Source organism: Seriola lalandi, unplaced genomic scaffold (genome assembly GCF_002814215.2).
Source record: "Seriola lalandi dorsalis isolate HSWRI2012SDOR001 ecotype SW California unplaced genomic scaffold, Sedor1 jcf7180002054425, whole genome shotgun sequence".
Lineage (NCBI taxonomy): Eukaryota > Metazoa > Chordata > Actinopteri > Carangiformes > Carangidae > Seriola > Seriola lalandi.
In genome coordinates this window covers 863,589-874,183 of record NW_019524978.1, presented here as the reverse complement: position 1 = coordinate 874,183, position 10,595 = coordinate 863,589, and the positions used below count along the sequence as shown (strand labels likewise).

The window sequence follows — 10,595 nt, the reverse complement described above, 5'->3', positions numbered from 1 at the left end:
TCTACCACCTCTACTGCTACCACCCACACGTATATACAGTAAATGACCTCAGTGCGCTGCTGTCTGTGAGTATGGATTCTAATCAGACGTCGGCAGTATTGTGTCTGTCAAACTCGGCCAAGGTTACTTAACCTTCCAGTCTTAATTTCCCTTCCATTTTAGCTCCTTCCTCCATATCAAACATCAGCACATTTATGAGAGAAAAAAACAGGAAAAGAAGAGTGCGGGGAGGAAAATGAAGATTGCCATGCTTGGCTGAAGCTCGGAGATGAAAGTAGAGGATGATTCACATTGCTATGGCAAAATGAACTGAACCAAGCTGAGCTGAGCTGTGCTGTGCTGGGCTATTTTTAAACTTCTATACGCCACGGCTACTGGAAGAGGACAATGTGAAGCAGAGCAAATCATTTCTATATCATGGGAGAAGGTATGTGAAATAAGTTTTCCAGGAGGGTATGTGAAAATTAGTAAATAAGCTTTGCCAAGAAGGCGTTTTCTGGGGTAGATTTTGTGAGCTAGCATTGTTACCTATCACTTGTTCTCACAGATACAGAGGGCTTATACAGACAAAAAAACGAATTCTTCGCTGGATTCAAAGTCATATCAAAGGCAGAAGAGATGCTAGTAAAGCTTACAATTTCTAGGCCATCTACAATAATATACCCGTCAAAACAACACAGGTGAATGAACTGTGTGATTTTAGTGCAATTTCTACTTATGTAGATTTCAAAGTCGCCAAAACAAAAAAACAACAAAACAAAAAACAACAGGCTTTGAGCTAAATGCTTACAGAATGCTAACAATGACAATGTTAACACGCTGATGTTAAGCAGGTCTAATGTTTACCATGTTCACCATCTTAATTTACTGTGTTAGCATGCTTAAATTAGCTAATTAGCACTGAACACAGTTGAGGATTAGCTAGGTGCTAGTGTGGCTATAAATGAAGACGAACAAAAAGCAGATGGCAGCTGATTATTTCTCTCACCCGGAGGGTCCAAAGGCCTCGTGGCTGCTCATCCCAGCAGTGCACAGTCATCAGGGTCCAGTTTCTCAGGCCGGCTGTAGAGGCGTCGTTAGGTCGTGTGTCCAGCAGAAGTGATACTGTGCCGCCTGGAGACTCCAGGCTTATGGAGAGGTCGCCACGACACACAGCGCTGATGCTCACTCTCACCTGGTGAGAGACAGGTGGCAAGGAATGAAAAAAAGAGGGAGGTGTGTGAATAAGGAGACTGATGCACTGATATCAAAGACGGAAAACAAGAGGGAGGAAGTGGGTGTGCAGAGACAGAGCAACGTAAACATGTTATCTTCCATTGATGATGAGGGCTTTCTTGCAGCTTGTCAATACCACTGTTTGACATCCTGTGGCTGTTTATTGAGTGTGACAGAAAAAAGGGAAATAATGACTTCTCTTTATTCTTTTAAACATACTTGACAGATTAAATAGTCACATTTTTACTTTAAATGTCAAGTAACACCCATTCAAACCAATCAGTACACATTTTAAAGCAATAGTTTAACATTTTGGGAAATATGCTTATTTGTTTTTGTACGGCTCAAACAAAAGACATATAATGTGTTCATTAATGAGCTCCAGAGATGCAGTTTGGTGGACTTTGTTGCCTTTGCACAGAGCCAGGGATACCTGCTTCCCCACTTTCAGGCTACGTCCACATTACTACGTTGGAGTATGTTGCACTTGAGTTTTTGAGCACCGAAAACAGAGACCTTTGGAAACAATGACGTAAACACCCACAGTGGCTCACCAATTGGGTCTTATCTGCCTCGACTACAAGTGGTGAATGCAACTCGAATAATGAAATATAAGTGTTACTGAACTTCTTAATTCTGCTTTTTAACACTGTAGCTGTCATTGCTGTCCCTCACTGCACTGCAGCATTTCCAGATCAGAGTCACTCTGACTGACCGAATCTCAAAGTGTCACATTTATCTTCTCAAATGAAAACAGTGTTTTCAAATGAAAACGTTCTCCGTCCGTCAGTCTCTCCGTCCGTCAGTATTGTGGACTTGGCCTCACTCTTTGTGCTAAGCTAAGCTAACTGGCAGTAGAGTCATACTTTCCCTTACAGACATGAGAGTGGAATCACTCTTCTCATCTAACTCTGGGCAAGTGAGCAAACAAGTGTATTTCCTAAGATGGCAAACTATTCCTTTAAAAATATGGGATTGCTGTACTCATTATTGATATCTGAGAAGATAAATGTGACACTTTGAGATTCGGTCAATCAGAGTAACTCTGATCTGGAAATCCTGCAGTGCAGTGGTAACCTGCTCTATTTAAAGTTTAAATCCAAATCAAATGAGTCGAGCTGCAGTATTGTGTGTCAGAGATGGAAAAACCAATGATCTGTCCATAGCCACCCAAAGATGAAGACAAAGACGTAGAACAGACACAGCGACAAAGATGGCTGAGGGGATTATTAGCTAAATGATTTAAATAAGCGTATGTACCCCTCAAACCCCCAACCCCTCCATCCCCTCCCAGTAAACACTCTCCCTGTCCCTGTTCATCACAAGCAGCACATCTGGTGTGACAATGGCACATCGCAGAGAGAGCCGCCAAGCTGCAAAAAGACTGACAGCCCGCTCCTGTTTACGGCGTGTTACCACGGCAACACGTCCATCAATCACACCTCGCAGCGATGGTCTGACCCACGCGTTCTTCCAGGGAGCAGAGCCGCAAAGATGAAGCCTTTTCAATTTACATGCTGACACACTCCAGCTCTCTCTCTCTCCTTGCTATTTCACAAGTACACACACTCACAAACACAGATAACTCGCACAAACCCAAATGTGCACATACGTTGACACATGCAGTATGTATGCCTGCTGACACAGTCAAACATAAACACATTTGCATGTATGCGCCTGTGCTCAAGAAAACGCAGTTATGCCATTTTCTACAAATGACACAGCCGACACAGCACACCTCACAGTGTGATCCTTTTGTTATCTCTTCTATTCTCAGATAAAACACATGACACAGAAACCTGAAAACAATTTGTATGAAATCTTCAAGCTTCCCCAGTTGTTGGCAGAAGTTAAGTTTTGAGCATTTCTTGATTTGTATCTTGTCAAGGGCAACAGGGAACAAAGGCTGTAGGATCAGATTTACAGCCGAACCACAAAATAGTTATATAAGAGAATATCTATCTATCTATCTATCTATCTATCTATCTATCTATCTATCTATCTATCTATCTATCTATCTATCTATCTATCTATCTATCTATCTATCTATCAATGCTGTAGGTGGAAACTGAATTTTCCACCCTCCCCTCAAACTTATTGCAATTTTTCCTCCTTTTTTGTCTAATTGACATTTTATCTTAGGAACTGGAAGTAGGGGAGAGCAGCTAGCCCCCTCCGTCCAAAGATAAAAAAAAATCCACCTGATAGTCACCTGCTAAAGTTCACTAATTCACACTGAAGAGACCAAACTGTTTCTTAGTCTGGAACAGAGACTTCTTAGACTTTCCAGTCTAAGCTGAGCTAACGGTTTCTGGCTGTAGATTCACACATGAGACAGACTGATATGGATCTTCTCATCTAACTCTCAGCAAGAGAGCAAAATGTTGATTTTTATATATAAGTTATTCCTAAAAAAAAAAAAAAAAAAATATATATTTTTTTTTCTCGGATAATGTACTGTATGTTCATGCTATTCGATTTGCTAACCTGAACATGCTCCAGAGTATTGATCTCATTAGTCCTCCTATGGCAGGCCTCCGATTGGATGCTCAAACTGACCACACCTCCTGAGGAAAGAATCCTAGCCAACAAAAATCATCACATCTGTCAGTCAGCAGCCAAATCTCTTTCTCACATACTTAATATATTTTATACACACATAAAGCAGTGACAGTATAGATGAAGAGAAGATCAAAGATTATTAATCCCTGTGGGGAAGTCAATTTGAGACCAAAATTAGAATATATATGCAACAAAAATCAGTAAAAGTAATAAAAATAGAACATTAGAAACTAACATAAACATACCAGTTAAAGCTGAAAAAAAGTGTTTTACCTGGCAGGATGAAGTGCGACTTCTTGGGTGCATTCCCTCTGTGGAGAAACAGTGTTGAAGTGTGCAGCCTGTTGCACCATCAGCCCTGCATCCAACAATCCAAAGCCAAACCTGAAACAAGCAGGAAGCATCCACTCAATTATATACTATCACATGTGTTCATGGACAATATATCATAAACACCAGCATGCGGTTGCACTTGCGTCCTCACACACGCGTGAAACAAAAGGTTTTTAATGTGGGCGGCTGAACGTGCTGCAGAAGCGGAGTAAGTGCTAATGGCTGCGACACGAGGAGGCAACAAGTCATTGACGAAGATGATGTTGTCCTCTGACACAATCGCTTCCCGCACTGTCCGGGCTGAGGCTGAGGGCCGCTGTTTGTGCTGCCTGTAATTGCCTGGAGGATTGATCCTGAACAATGTGCCATCTCATGGACTGTAATCAAGCCTCATTATTCATTCTTTACCACCCCAATCTGGGTGCTGGAGACACAATGGCCGCCCCTTAAGCGGCATCGCTGCCTGGTGTCTGTGTGACCACTGCCTATCTTAGTCTCTCTCCTCCACTTTACTGCTCCTGCTTTGCCATCTCTTTACATCTCTTTTGAATCATCTGCTCTCATCTTTCCTCTTTGCCCTCTCTTCTCCACAGAGCCGCCTGCTATTTAGTCTGCTTTTCCTCTTTAAATTCTCCTTCACTCTCCTCCATCAAACCTGAATTTCTTGCATCAGAACTCTCCTCTGCTGCTTCAGTGATGCTGAAATCACAGCCCTCATAGGTCTCCCCTTAATTCTCCCTCAAATCTTTCTTTTTCATGCACTCTCTCTCCTTCAGCTCCCTCTTGTTAAAATCACAGTCCCCAGACTGAGTAACAGGGCCGTGACAACCTTCATCCCTCCTCCTTTTGGAAACCCAGAGGGGGTGACAAAGAGCTAATTTCTGCCATTATTACCACACAAACCTTATGCCGTTAATCTGCAATAAGTGAAATTCATTATCCTGATGACGGGGTCTCTTGGAGCCGCCGAGAGACAGACAGAGACAGGAGAAAGGAGAGCTGATCAATAACTCAATCTGCTGCCCTGCATGGGGCTCCATCTCCTCTGTCTCAGACTGTCATTGTGTGTGAGGAGGAGAGGCAGGAGCTGCAGCCCACAACGTCCTCGTCCTAACAGCACGCCGCACGATCAATGGACACAATCTAATCAGCCACTATCACCACCAATGACTTTTAGCATGTAGGGCCTGGCGTAATAGCATTAGGCAGACGGGTGTGTGGGGTTGAGGTGCGCTGCTGAAGTTCAAGGTCATTCGAGGGGTTTGTGAAAGCTGTGAAGAGTAGGAGCAAAACACAGCTGGCAACAGCTGAATGCAGGAGCCGAGACTCGTGACTGCTAAGGCATCACTTCACATGAACCCTAATGAGGAATAAAGAACCTAAATATTTTATTATTTGGCTATTCAGGTTCCTTATACTGCATGACTGGAGATAGAAGCGTTTTCATTAAGTATCAGTGTGTGGTACAAGTAACTAAAATGAACTTATCACAAGGAGCTGTGATTTAAAGTAGCATTGAAACTAATTTTAATGTTGTTACTAAAACTTTGCTCTGCTGTAATGACAACATGACGGAGCCTTCTTTTTTCCTGCAATGCTTAGCTTGGTCTGAATGGCGTTACTCTACGTTTTTCTTCTTCTTTTTTTTTTTTCTCATGACCAAAACCAATAAAGTGTTATTTAGTCTCAAATTACTGTCAGACCTCCTTCCTACTGAAGACATGTTTCTTTGAAAACAGGTCACAACACTTTCATTCTCATTTCACTTCTAATTAAGGCTCAGCAGTCTACTAACGCAGCTGGTCACTGTAGTTTTTAGCAAACATCACTCTCTCTCTAAGCAATGCACTCGTTGGAACTATTTTCTGTGGCAGATTAATCCACATTTTGTGCGCTAGTGGGTCCCACTTTACAATAAGACTACCCTTATGAAGGATTTATAAATGGCTTATAATTAGGTTATTCATTAGCTTATTAACACTTGATAAATCATAATTAAACAATTATAAATAAGTTACAGCAGTTTCCATACATTGATGCAGGCTCACTATTTGGCAAGATCAAGTTAATGCTTACTAGGCTTTACAAGGCTCCTTTTACCAGTTATAAATGGTAGTAACTCATTAGTAAGATTAATGAGTAGTAAGCATTAATCTTGATCTTGCCAAATAATGAGCCTGGATCAATTTATGGAAACTGTTTTATAACGATTTAAAAAGTGTTAAAAACAGAATTAATAACCTAATTATAAACCATTTATAAATCCTTTATGCGGATAGTCTTGTTGTAAAGTGGTACCCACTAGCGAGTGTTAATGGCACCAGGAAAGTGGATGTGGGATTGAATCAGTTACAGCGCCCATGTTCATGCTCATGAAGGAAGATGTGCAGGAACAGTGCAACAGTACCACTGATGTGGTTTTAGTAGTTCTGCCAGAGAATGGCGCTCTATGGCACAGAGGAATAAGATATATCAGGCTACACCTGTTGGTAAGATCAATTCATCGAGGATTCTGATCTTTACAGCCACACACATCTCTTCAGTACAGTACTGCTGTGGCAGATTCGACACCAACAAGAGGCACTTGAGCTGTCTTATGCCCTGGATATATGTAATGTAATGGTGACCATAATGACCATTACACTAAATGCATCCGGTTATGCTAATTAGATAATTAACTCACAAATTAATGCATAAATTAAAATGATATTCCTGTGTCACCTAACTTGTCCTGTAACATAAGCTTTATTAATATGAAATCTGTAACTTAAAGCCCTTAGAAAATAATCCTTCACCATGACATAAATAATGATTCTTTCATGTGGCTCTGGGGTTTTTGTCTTGTTACATTAAAACCCAAACAGACTCTTAGACAGTACATGTGGATGCACATCATTGTCACAAACATATACTTTTGCTTAATGTTCTTGATTTGATACATAAGATATTTCAGTGTGGAGAAAACGGGTTCCCTGATTTCTCATAAAACAGAAAATGTTGGTGACCGGGGCTTGCCACCTTGCTCACTTTCAGTCATTTAATATACCCTCCCCACCCGGTACCCCTCAGCGAGAGCTGTGCACCTATTAAAAGCTATAGCTCCCGCAGATCGATCGGGCCTGCCCGAGCTCCGCGGCCATAAACCCACACAGACATATATCTGATAGAGAAAGCTGCAGGAAACAGGTTTACCCACGATAGAACATGATGAAAATGACAGATTTTATGTCCCCTGCCATGTCAATGAAACAGCACCGCTGAGCTGAGCCGCTTTTCAAGAAGACTCCCTAGCTTTTCAGCCATCTCATCATCAGTAGCAAGGAATTCAGAGAGCAGCGCACTGCTACGTCCAGCAAGAGCCTTGTGATTTCTCCAAATAGAAATGTGTGCAGAGGATTTATAGCTGTAGTGGCTTGTGACATTTCTGAGTAGTTAAATCACAGGATTTCTACGTGTTCTTTAAAGAATGTGTTTTTGGAATCGCTGCAAAAATGGTTAAGGTTAAAATGTCTTTAAGATGAAACCCACATAATGTAATGCATATCAAGCTAATTAGTCAGAAAACACAGTCATCCAATTTTCAACTTGTTCTTTCTCCACCTCCTGCGTGGTTGGAGGGAGGTTGCGCCAAGCCGACTACAGAGTGACAGCAGATCCTCTGTCCACGCAGCACGAAGCATGTTAAACCCCCGACCCCCCGCCTCCACACATATCGAATCTGCGGCCCTCGCATTTTCTCCATCCACTCTCATTCCTTGACGGCGAATGCCCTTGCAAACTCTTACTCCCCTCCTTCTTTTTATCCATTAGGATGAAGGCCACCCCACCCCCCACCCCCCACCTATCCATGGGGCCTCTTTGTAACTGTCGAGGAACCCCTTTCACTTTTTGTTCTGCAGGCCTTCCCAGGTCCTTTCTCTGTTGATATTCACACCATCTGCCATCAGCAGAGGAAGGTGCACACAAACCCAACCAGCACTGAGACATCAAGATCTCCAGGGTCGAGGTCTTTGCTTCATCTTTGCACACGCCATTAAAAACACAGCTTTAACAACTGCAGCGCTGCAACCAAAACAGATTTCTGCAGCTTTCCAGGGGCCTAACTATGGCGGTCTCACCCCTTGTTTGCAGTGGTATGTCCTGCTAAGCCCCCCACCCCCACCCCCTTCCAATAGAAGTGCCTGTAAAGAATCACTCAAGCCGCACTAAGCAGCTGCCTGTGAGTTAGGTCATTTTCCCAGGAGCCACAGAGTGGGCACTGGCAGGACCTCAAAAAGAGGGGACACCATCTGTTCAGTGCCTGAAAAGGTTGGTGACACCTTCTGTGGTATCAACAACTTCTAATTAAGTGGCCAAGAATGCAGCAGCAGCAGCTCCGGTGCGTGATTGGTGGGCTCGCCTTAGTTAGTCGCCTCTGACGACAACACAGCAGACCCCCGGTCAGTTTCACGCACCTCTCCATCACACCTGGCCACGGATTAATGAAAAATGAAGAAAAGGTGGATACAATAAAAGCTTCATGACTGGTGCAGCCAACAGAAACTATATTTACTTTTGTTTTCTATGATTTCTTTTTTTTTTTTTCATCCTCCTTTTGTAAGACTTAATTGAATGTTTATCAGGAGCATAAAAAACTGCATTAACCCTATGGTCAATCCCAGTGTGGCTTGTTTCCGTTATATCATGATGCACTAATTTCATTAACATTAGGATTTAAATGAAATAACAAATAGACTTAACATTCGTCTGATTTCCATCGCTCTTACAGCCAAATCTGCTGCTCAGAAATGTTACTAATTAGGCTTATTAAGTAATTAAGAAGAGGTCTTAATTATATCTGCGCCACTGGGACCGGCATGGTTGTAACTGTGAAATGCTGTGCCGTGCTGCTCAGCGTTGTTGGTTTGCATGTTGTACAGTTTCATCCATTTCACTGTTCTTGTTCTTGTGCGTTTTATAAGGGAAAAAGATTTTTGGAATATACTTTTAGCTCTGCATTAGGCAAATATCTGCTCTGACATAAAATTACACAGAGAGACAGACAGTAAATACAGAGAGTGGAACACTCGGCAGCCTTCAACAGCACAGCCTGGAAATGTCAAGCGAATTACCTCGCAAAGAGTTAAAAGTTTAATGAAATATATTGCAGGGGGGGAAAATTAGGGGTTTGGCACAGGCATGGACTTAGTCTCAAGAGAATGGGCACCAAACAGCTCTCTCAGTCTCTACAGCCATCAGTCAAAGCAGCAGCCACCCTTCCCGTCTCTCACACAAGGAGACTTCTCTGGAAGCCACAATGATCTACATCCCATGACCTCACTCTCAGTGTCCAACATATTTTGATTTGTAGCTGTTAGTGTTATTCAAACACAAATTCAAAGGAGGATGAAATTCAGCAGAGAGCTTTTGTTGGACGCTCACCAAGGTACAGTCCTTTTAGATGTCTCTGCCCTTGTGGGGAAAGAGAGAGAGAGAAAGAGAGAGAGGGAGAGAGAGAAAGGGCGAGTGAGGCTGCACTACAAGCTTGGCAAAAGATTCCCTCCCGGGTCCCGAGTGCTTTCCTTTCACTCCGGACAAAGTAAACACTGAACCAGGAGCCTTTGTTTGCCTCTTCAAAGGGACACGGTGTTGATGTCATATCACTAAATATGATAGAGCGAAGAGAAATGTAACAATCAAAAACAAAGTCTGTTTTTATCGTGTTCATTGAACGGTAGGACATCTGCTACACGATTTCATCAGGGGAGCCACATCGAGTTCAAAAGGTCTGTATTCCACATACAGTATTAAAGAAATATATAACACGATTGATGACTGTACGATCGCACCTTTAAGTTACGGGTCAGTGTGAGGGCATTTGGCCTTATTGCTGCAAATGAAGCACAATGGCTGAATAACACAAGAGTGAGTCATCATATAATCATATAATGGAAAGCAAATATATATAAATAATAAAAATAGCATCAATACTCAAAAATCTACTTGGTAACAATGTTTGTGTAAAAATGTGTGATTATTCATATTTATATATATATATATATATATATATATATATTCATATTTATTATTTATCAAGTTCACTGTTGTTTTTTGTTCACATTGGCTTCACTGTCTTGTTGTTTGGGGTCCTACTGATTCCAGTTCTGTATGTGTAGAATGATAATTGCAAAATCAACCAATTTTCCAATCAAATATTTGTTTCTTTTCTTCTAACCTTATTAAAACCCAGTGCGTTAAAAAATAATGCTGAAGTGGTAACACTTTTCATTGCCTGCATTTTTGATAAAAGTGACAACATACAAAGTTTTTACTCAAAACAGGGACATTTGTCACGCTCCTTTCTGTTGTTGTATGTTATATAGCATGAAGAAATACTGTATATAAATCACTTTCACAGTCAAAGAAACAGTTATATTACATAATGATCTCACTGTACTTTCACCTCTTATGAACAAGCTGTTCTCAGCTGCAATATGGGAGGGGCA

General features: G+C 41.7%; 1 protein-coding gene across 1 annotated transcript in view; it reads right to left on the bottom strand.

The window, feature by feature from the left end:
* The window catches only part of LOC111658112 (proprotein convertase subtilisin/kexin type 4-like), a 176,811-nt gene that overhangs the window by 24,891 nt on the left and 141,325 nt on the right, over positions 1-10,595 (bottom strand). The window contains exons 14-16 of the mRNA XM_023410528.2: positions 4,051-4,161; positions 3,703-3,796; positions 989-1,174 (exon numbers count right to left, since the gene is read on the bottom strand). Coding sequence (XP_023266296.2) covers positions 989-1,174; positions 3,703-3,796; positions 4,051-4,161 — 391 coding nt within the window. The remainder of the gene's footprint in view (positions 1-988; positions 1,175-3,702; positions 3,797-4,050; positions 4,162-10,595) is intronic.